The following is a 9,882-nucleotide window of genomic DNA, read 5'->3' as shown; positions in this document are numbered from 1 at the left end:
GAAGTTCCCAGGCTAGGGGTCTAATAGGAGCTGTAGCTGCCAGCCTACGCCAGAGCCACAGCAATGCCAGATCCGAGCCGTGTCTGCAACCTACACCACAGTTCATGGCAACGCTGGATCCTTAACCCACTGAGCAAGGGCAGGGATCAAACCCACAACCTCATGGTTCTCAGTTGGATTCGTTAACCACTGCGCCTCAATGGGAACTCCAGTGTGCCAGTATCATACTGTTTTAACTATTCTAGCTTTGTAGTTAACTCAGAGAGGGGTATGCCACTTGCTTTGTTCTTTTTCCTAAAGATTGCTTTGGCCATTCTTGGTTTTTTATGGTTCTGCATAAATTTTATGATTTTTTTTTCTAGTTCTATAAAAAATGTCATGGGTAATTTGATGGGGATCACATTAAATCTGGAGATTGCTTTGGGTGGCATGGCCTTTTTTGTGGAGGGGGGGTCACACCTGTGGGACATGGAAGTTTCCAGGCCAGGATCGAATCTAAGCCATAGCTGCAACAAAACCTGATGCTTTAACGCACTGCGCCAAGTAGGGATGGAACCCACACCTCCATAGTTACTGAGCTGCTGCAGATTCTCAACCCACTGCACCATGGTGAGAAATCCCAGTAAAGTCCTTATGTTTGTCTTTTTAGGGCTGCACCTACAGCATATGGAAGTTCCCAGGCTACGGGGTCAAATTGGAGCTGTAGCCGCCGGCCTATGCCACAGCCACAGCAACGCCAGATCCTTAACTCACTGCATGAAGCCAGGGATCAAACTCACATCATCATAGATGTTAGGTTCCTTAACAATGAGCCACCATGGGAACTCCCCAGTATGGTCATTTAAACACTATTATCTCTATCAGTTCAAGAGCAAGATGTCTTTCCATTTCTTTGAATCATCTTCAGTTCCCTTTATTAATGTTTTATAGTTCTCAGGATATAAGTTTCACCTCCTTGGTCAGTTTTATTCCTAAGTATTTTTTAATGCAAATTTCATTTTATTTACTTATTTTTTTGTCTTTTTTGCCATTTTCTTGGGCCGTTCCCGTGGCATATGGAGGTTCCCAGGCTAGGGGTTGAATTGGAGCTGGAGCCGCTGGCCTACGCCAGAGCCACAGCAATGCCAGATCTGAGCCGCATCTGCAATCTACACCACAGCTCATGGCAACACCGGATCCTTAACCCACTAAGCAAGGCCAGGGATCGAACCTGCAACCTCATGGTTCCTAGTCGGATTCGTTAACCACTGAGCCACGATGGGAACTCCTAATGCAAATTTTAAAGATACTATTTTGTACTTTCCCTTTTTGGTATTTTTCTGAGAGCCATGACAGGAGCTCCATAAATAGTTTTTATTATGTTGAAATGTTCTATGTCCACTTTGGTAAGAGGTTTTATCATGAATGGATGTTGAATTTTATCATAGGCTTTTTCTGCATCTATTGAGATGATTATTTGTTTTTTTGTCTTTTCATTTGTTGATGCGGTGTAGCATACTGATTGATTTGCATTTGTTGAACTATCTTTGTGACCCTGGGATGAATCCAACTTAGTCTTCGTATAACCTTTTGTATATGTTGGTGGATGCAGTTGGCTAATATTTTGTTGAGATTTTCTTGTATCTATATTCATCAGATATTAGCCTATAATTTTCTTTTTTGGCAGTGTCTTTGGTTTTGGTATCAGGGTGATTGTGGCTTCATAAAATGACTTTGGGAGTGTTCCTTTTTCTTCAGTTTTTGGAAGAGTTTGAAAAGGATCAATAGAAGAAGTTCTTTGTATACACGGTAGAATTCCCCAAAGAAGCTTTCTGGTCCTGGACTTTTGTTTGCAGGGAGTTTAAAATTAGATTCTATTTCACTTCTAGTGGTAGATTTGTTCAGATTAACTAATTTTTTTTTCCTTTTTCTTTTTAGGGCCACACCCACAGCATATGGAAGTTCCCAGGCTAGGGTTTGGATTGCTCCTGGCCTACACCACAGCCACAGCAACATATAATCCATGCCCTGTAGCTCAAGGCAATACCAGATCCCTGACCCACTGAGTGAGGGAGGAATTGAACCCATATCCTCAAGAATACTAGTCAGATTCATTTCCACTGCACCACAACGGGAACGCCCATAAGCTTTTGGTTTTATTGCTTTTTTCCCAAGTTTTAAAAATCTTTATTTCCTCTCTCATCTTCATGCTTTCCTTCCTTCTGCTGACTTCAGGTGTTGTTTTTCTTTTCCTAATTCTATTAGATAGTGAGTTAGGTTGTTTGTGATTTTTACTTTTTAAAGAAGGCCTGTATCACTAGGAACTTCCCTCTAAGGACTGCTTTTTCTGCATCCCACAGAGTTTGTATGGTTATATTTTCATTTACTTGTCCCAAGGCATTTTTAAAATTTACTGTTTGATTTCGTCATTGACCTATTTACTTTCAGTAGCATATTGTTTAAATCTCCATGCAATTTTTTTCTCTTTTCTTGTGGTTAATTTATAATTCCATACTGTTGTGGTCAGAAAAGATGCCTGAAGTAATTTCTTTCCTCTTAAACTTGCTGAGGTCAGTTTTGTGTCTTAGTATGTGGTCAGTCCTAGAGAATGTTTCATGTGCGCTTGAAAAGAATGTGTATTCCAGTTAATTTTTTCTGATACAATGTCCTGAAACTATCAATTAGGTAACTCATCTAATGTATCATTTAGGATCTTTGTTGTCTTACTGATTTTCTCTCTAGAAGATCTGTCCATTGACGTGAGTGGGGTTTTAAAGCTTATTATTGTATTGCCATCAATTCATTCCTTTTGTTAATTTTATATATTTAGGTGCTCTTATATTGGGTACATATATAAATGCATGTAATATCCTTGTCTTGTATTGTTCACTTTATTATATAGTGTCCTTTATCTTTCTTCATGATTTACAATGTTATAATTTCTGCTGCACAACAAAATGATTAATTTATTCATATACACACACCCATTCTTTTTCACTCTTTCTTATGTAGATCATCACAGAATATTGGATAGAGCTCCCTGTGCTGGTAGAACAAGCTCCTGTTGGCCAGTTTTTCCGTGTACCACAGCATACATATTCCATGGGCCTTTGTTTAAAAGTCTATTTTGCATCCCCCGCTTCATCATTTGTTTGCATGAAATCTTTTTCTATCTCCTTCACTTTCAGTCTATGTATGTCCTTTGCCCTAAAGTGGTTCTCTTGTAGGCAGCATCTTGTGGGCTTGTGTTTTATTATCCAGTCTGGCACTGGGTGTCTTTTGATTGGAGCATTTAGTGTATGGACATCTATCATGATTATTGATATATGTAATCACTGCCATTGTAAACCTTGTTTTCCAGTTGATTTTGTATTTCTCCTTAGTTCTGTTTCCTTTTGTGGTTTGATGGTTTTCTTTCATATTATACTTATATTCTCTTAGTTTTCATGAATCTATTGCATGTTTTTGATGTGTGGTTACCATGTTTTTCAAGTATATTAACCCATTTTATATCTACTTGCTTTAGACTGGTAGTTATACAGGCTCAAGTACATTCTAAAAAAAAAATCTACATTCTCTTACTCCCCTCCCCATTTTAATTTTTTTGTTCATTGTAGTTATCACTTTCACACACAAAATTTTTTTACCTCTGGCTTATTTAAGTGGTTTACTTCCCAACTGTGAGTTTCTCCTTCCTCTATTGTCTAGCTTGTTTTCTATTTAGAGAACTTGCAATATTTCCTTTGGGATAGGTTTGGTATTGCTGTATTGGTTTTGTTCTTTCATGAGAAATTCTTTCTCTCTCCTTCTATTCTAAATGATTCTCTTGCTAGGTAGGGTATCTTCAGTAGCAGGTTTTTCCCTTTCAGAACTTTGAACATACCTTGCATGTCCTTTCTGGCCTGCAATGTTCCTGTAGAGAAATCAGCTTATAGCCTTAGAGGGGTTCCCTTGAAATTAACTTTTTCTCTTGTTGCCTGTAACTGCTGCTATTTTAGTTATGTCTGTCTGAGTTCATAGTGCTTAGGAATCTCTATGGTTCCTGTACCTGGGTATGTTTCCTTTATTAGGTTGGGAAATTTTAAGCCCTAATTTCTTCAAATATATTTTCAATCCTCTTTTTTTCTTTCCTCTCCTCTGGGATCCCGATTATGCATAGATTGGTACATTCTATATTATTCCATAGGTCTGGTATATTGCTCTTTTTTTGTTTTGTTTTGTTTTTCTACTGTTCCGATTGGGTGATTTTCATTATTCAAAATTCCAGATCACTTATTTGTGCTTCTGCATTATTCAGTTTGCTATGCATTGCACTTAGCTCAGCTTCTATTTCAGCAAATGAGTTTTCTAGTTGGCTCCTCCTTACAGTTTCTGGTTCCTTTTTTCAATAACCTGTATTTCTATCAACAGTCTTTCCTAATCCATTTAGTACTTTTATTACCGCCTTTCTGAACTCAGGGTCTTGTAGACTGGAGAGGTCTTTTTCACTGTTTGTTCTTTCAGGGGTTTTCTCTTGATCTTTTCATTGGGAGTGGTTCTTCTGCTTTTTACTTCTATTTCTCTGACTCTATGAGTTTAGGACAAAGAGCTATTTTGTGGTCTTGGAGGGATGTTTATATATGGGAGCATCCCTGTATAGCCTACACGAGTCTAATATTTTTGGTGTGATGCCTGTTTTTAGTATGGATGCATCCCACATCTTTCCTCAGTCTGTGCTGGCTGTTATCCCCTTGATAGTGTGTGACTGGTGTTGTGGTAACCAGAGCCTGCTCTGGATGTTGTGCAGGGCCTCTTTGCTCTGTGGTTGTCAGAGTCTGTTTGTTCCCCAGTTATTGGAGGAGAAGCCATTTCTGAGCCATTTCTGGTGTGAGGTAGGTGGGACTGGAGCACTTCTGGGAGAAGAGCAAAACTTGAGTATTCCTCCTCAGGAGCTGTCCACAAAGAGGTACACTCAGTGGTATCACATGTCACCTGTTGTGCAAACTCAAAGTACACTGTTGGCAATGCCCATGGACCTCCCTCATGTGCAGGCATGCAGGCAATTGGCCTGGGTGGCCCTCAAGTGCTGTGTTCATCAAGCCACCAGTGCAGATCTATTGGCATAGATCTGGTGCATTCAGGTACTTGAACCCACCGTGGAAGCTTCAGAATCAGCCCAGACCCTGGCCTCACCTCTGTGCACTGGCAAAGCTTGCACCTGCTAATTAATGCTGGACTCACCCCAGTCACAGGAACATATAATCTGCTCAGAAGTCCTGTAGGTGCTGAGCTTACGAAGCTGCCAGGGGTGGTGTAAATTCAGATGGCATAGCCACTGGAACACTGCTCAGATTTCAGCCCTGCATCTGCCTGTGTACAACCTGCTGGCATTTGTGCACTGGCTCCCAGGGCTGGTAGAGGCAGAGCCGAACATGCTGAGAATGAGGCTGCCATGGTGGGGCCCTGCCCTTCCTTCACACGTGCCTTAACCATGGGGTTTCTATGGCAGACCCAGGCTCCGCCCTGTGCACACCCTTGGGTGTAGCTCAGGTTATAGTCCAGCCCCTTCCAGAGGTCTCTGTGCAGCCAGTACCCAGCCCTCTCCTCAGGTCTGTCCACTGAAGCCCAAGTTTCAACATCCAGCCCCCTGCATGCACCAGCAGACACACATCTCAGGCCGGGGAGTGCAAGGAGGTGGCCTAAACCATCCGTGCTAAGCTCTCGTGTTGCCTGCCACAGTTCTATTGCTGCCCTCTCGTCAGAGCCTTTGAAGCTTCCTTTCTGCCCTAGTTGACTTTCCAGCTGGTGAAGGGGGTTCCCAGGGTCAAGGAACCCTTTCTCTTTCACGACTCCCTCCCAGGGGTGCCGATTCTGTCCCAATTCCTTTTCTTTTATTCTTTCATACTTACCTGGGTATATGGGGCTGTGTCCTACAACGTTGGTCCTTTTACCTGCCAGCGCGCAGTAGGTGTTCCGTGAGAATTGTTCCACATCTAGATGTATTTTTGATGTATCTGTTGGAGGAGGTGAGCTCCATGTTTAGTTACCTACTGCCCCACTCCCAGCTCCATTCCCTGACCAGTGATGAGCTCATTTACGTGTACTGACACCAGAAGCTTCCACGACTTGCTTCTGATTACGCCTCCAAACTCATACTTGTCCTGCAGCTCAGTGCTGAGACCACTCTACCTCTCTTCTGAAATAATAAAAGTGGAACTCCCTGAGTTTTTGTACCTCTAGAGATTTGAAAAAAAAATTTTTTTCCCCTAATAAGTGCACTTTCCAAGCTGTTCTTGGAAGCCGGTGACAGGCCCCAGGCAAGCACATGACACTGAGCATTGAATCTGGGACCAGGTCAGGGAGGGTAGGAGTCTGGCAGCCAAGAAGATAGCAAGACTTGCCCTGCCCACCAACGAGACGCTACCCAATGCATAATAATAAACTATCATCTACAAATCTACCCACAACCCCTTTCGCTCCATGTGAAAGGCCCCTCACTATCCCCACAGGTAGGGGGCATCCCCTGGCTCCCACCCCTGTGTACTGATGGGCAGGAGTCCACCTGGCAGCTTCTCTTTCAGTTTAGCAGCTCCAGGCGGCAGCCGTTCTTGTGCACTTGGGACCTCCTTGACCTTCTTCACTGGATCTCACACCTGCTTGTTCCCCTTCTCCAGGGTGGCCACCTTCTGCTGCAGCTTCTGGATGTGGTCCTCCTCCTCAAACAGGGCCTTCTGCACCAAGGAGCACATGTGCTAGGGAAAAAACGCCAGGAGGGAAGGCGAGTTTCAGAAAACCTCCCTAGAGAAGCTTCCTGATGCTGCCCAGCCCAGCAACACAGATCTCACCATTGCCAATGGCCCCCAACCCCAGGACAAGGACAGCTCTTCCTTGGGCCAAGGGCTCCCCTTCTTGGTTTCACTCCGTGGACTCCACATTGACCCCGAATGCAGAGCTCCTCTTTGGCTTTCTGCACTTGGGTACCCTAGGTAATTTTGTTTTAAAAAGATACTCCCTGGTTTGTCTTCTTATGTGCTTATCCCTTTGCATCCCTTTGATTCCCTGTTGGGGCAGGTGACACTTCGCTTTTGGCTCTCATTCAGCAGTTCTGCCTGTTCAATTCTCATCTGAGTCTAAAACATTTTCCAGTAAAGCCAAAGCTTGCAAATCACTCAGCTGGAAGGAAAGCTGAATCTGTAGAGAGATTTCAGCATATTTCCATGCAAGGGTTTTTGCCTGCACTGAGGCACAAATACCCCCATTCTGGAAACCTTTATAGTCCATCATGGGATGGGCTGAAAGTGAGTGTCCCTTTTGAAAACTTGAGTTTTTGTTTCTTACAGGGAAAAAAAAAAAGGTATTCTAAATATGACAGAGCTCCAGTGACCCAATAAATAAAAGACCAAAACCTGAAACAGAAAAATGCAGAGAACATGGATAGTTCACAGGAAACTAAGTATCTCATAAACGTAGGAAAATTACCTCCTTTTAATAAGATAAATGCAAAGTAGATCCACAATGAATGGCTTCTTTCACAAAATCAAATTTTGATTTCACTCTGTGATAAAATCAAGAATCAGGATTTGGGGAAATAGGTGTTCTCATGTACTGTGGATAGAGTATAAACCTTTATAAAGAGCAATTTTACTGTCAAAATGAAAACTAAATATACCCTTTTATCTAGTCATTCTGGGACTTCATCTGATATAAATACTCCTACATATGCAAATATATATATGCACACAAATGTGCATATATTATAGCTGACACTGTTGAAGGGTGAGGGATGACATTAGCATCATGGCCATAAGACCAAAATCTGTGCCCATCCCTCATCAAAACACTGCCATCTATCCGTGATCAAAAGTGACTTTGAGGAGTTCCCGTCGTGGCGCAGTGGTTAACGAATCCGACTAGGAACCATGAGGTTGCGGGTTCGGTCCCTGCCCTTGCTCAGTGGGTTAACGATCCGGCGTTGCCGTGAGCTGTGGTGTAGGTTGCAGACGCAGCTCGGATCCCGCGTTGCTGTGGCTCTGGCGTAGGCCGGTGGCTACAGCTCCGATTCAACCCCTAGCCTGGGAACCTCCATATGCCGCGGGAGCGGCCCAAGAAATAGCAACAACAACAACAACAACAACAAAAAGACAAAAAAAAAAGTGACTTTGAGAGAACTGTGGGATCTACCAAGGGACCCAGGAGGAGTCTTACCCCCTCATGTTTCTCTGTTGACAGAGAGCAGTCCTGGCTGTAGACCCTGCAGTGGTCTATGAGCTGCCTCCAGCTTCTCTCAAGAAAAGGATCTCAACCAATGTTTCCTTCAAGAAGATAGACAAATGGCCAAGAGGCATATAAAAAGGTGCTACCCATCACTAATCATAAGGAAAATCAAATTAAAATCACAGTAAAGTTATCACTCTCACCAAAAAGAGACAGGGTCCAGTTTAAGACGGTGACATAAAAGGATCCTGAGCACACCTCCTGCCAGGGACACACCAAATCTACAGCTGTATACAGAATATTTCCCCTGAAAGAAACCACAAAACTAGGTAAGTGATTTGTCCATACAGATAAATGGAAAAAACCCACATCGAAACAAGGAGAAGAGGCTGAGACAATTTCATGATAAACCTGATGAAGCAACCCACAATCAAGAGGGAACTGACAACTCTGAGATTCTCCCTGATGAACGAACAGATTGAACCCCACATCAAGCGACCCAACTTTTAAGACATGCATCTGAGAGATGAGCACATGAAACTTCCAAGTTGTGAAAGCCACCAGGGTTGCCTCCATGAGATCCACAGGGTATGAGTTAACAAAGAAATACTCCTTAAAGGGTTCACACAGACCCACCCGGCCACCCACCACCACCAGGGTCCAGTGCAGAGGCAGCCAACTGAAAAGCCCCTAGTTTGCTTATCTTAAAGCTCTGGCCCTGAGAGTTCCCATCATGGCCCAGTGGTAATGAACCTGATTAGTATCCATGAGGATGCTCATTCCATCCCTGGCCCCACTTGGTGGGTTAAAGATCTGGCATTGTCTGTGAGCTGTGATGTAGGTCGTAGATTTGGTTTGGATCCAGCACTGTCTGTGGTGCAGGTTGGCAGCTCTAGCTCTGATTCAACCCTTAGCCTGGGAACTTCCATATTCCAAAAGTGCGGCCCTAAAAAGAAAAAAAAAAAGAAATTAAAGCTTTGGCCGGAGAGGCAGGCTTTTAGTTGAACACACGACTAGAGGCCAACTGAAATGCTCTCCAAAGACGATGGCCAGGAGTTCCCATCATGGCGCAGTGGTTAACAAATCCGATTAGGAACCATGAGATTGCGGGTTCGATCCCTGGCCTTGCTCATTGGGTTAAGGATCCATCATTGCCGTGAGCTATGGTGTACGTCGCAGACGTGGCTCAGATTGTGCGTTGTTGTGGCTCTGGTATAGGCCGGTGGCTCCAGCTCCGATTAGACCCCTGGCCTGGGAACCTCCATATGCCGTGGGAGGGGCCCTAGAAAAGGCAAAGAGACAAAAAAAAAAAAAAAAAAAAAAAAAAAAAAAAGACGATGGCCAGCAGGAGTCACTGTCATGCTTCCCCTTTGCCTCACCCCAGGTTGTGGTGTCCCTAAAAAAGGGGGTTTCTGTACACATCTGACATCCGATCTTTTGTGTCTGCCACCTAGAGAATACATCCCTTAATACTGTGGCTTTGGTGGCCAGTGGGGGCTTGTGGTCAGGGGTTCTTCAGGATGGTTGCGAACAAATAGTTCTTAACTCGATCAGCACAAGGTTCAGTGAAGAGGGAGCAGAGAGAAATGCCCAGCTCCCAGTCTTCTCCTGAAAGAGATATATTTGCAAATTGTAAAAGCTGCTCGCCTGACAGTCTGGCTTCCAATCAGCCTGTATCTATGTGCTGACTTAAACCTTCCCCCTGACCGG

At 43.7% G+C, this 9,882-nt stretch overlaps 1 protein-coding gene across 1 annotated transcript in view; it reads right to left on the bottom strand.

The window, feature by feature from the left end:
• The window catches only part of LOC100736825 (protein transport protein SEC31-like), a 64,504-nt gene continuing 57,086 nt past the window's right edge, over positions 2,465 to 9,882 (bottom strand). Inside the window, exon 3 of the mRNA XM_021064282.1 lies at positions 2,465 to 6,710. Within this exon, the coding sequence (XP_020919941.1) occupies positions 6,606 to 6,710 (105 nt within the window). The 3' untranslated portion in view covers positions 2,465 to 6,605. The remainder of the gene's footprint in view (positions 6,711 to 9,882) is intronic.

The sequence above is a fragment of the Sus scrofa genome, chromosome 10, assembly GCF_000003025.6.
Source record: "Sus scrofa isolate TJ Tabasco breed Duroc chromosome 10, Sscrofa11.1, whole genome shotgun sequence".
Classification (NCBI taxonomy): Eukaryota; Metazoa; Chordata; class Mammalia; order Artiodactyla; family Suidae; genus Sus; species Sus scrofa.
This window is presented reverse-complemented; position numbering and strand designations above follow the sequence as displayed.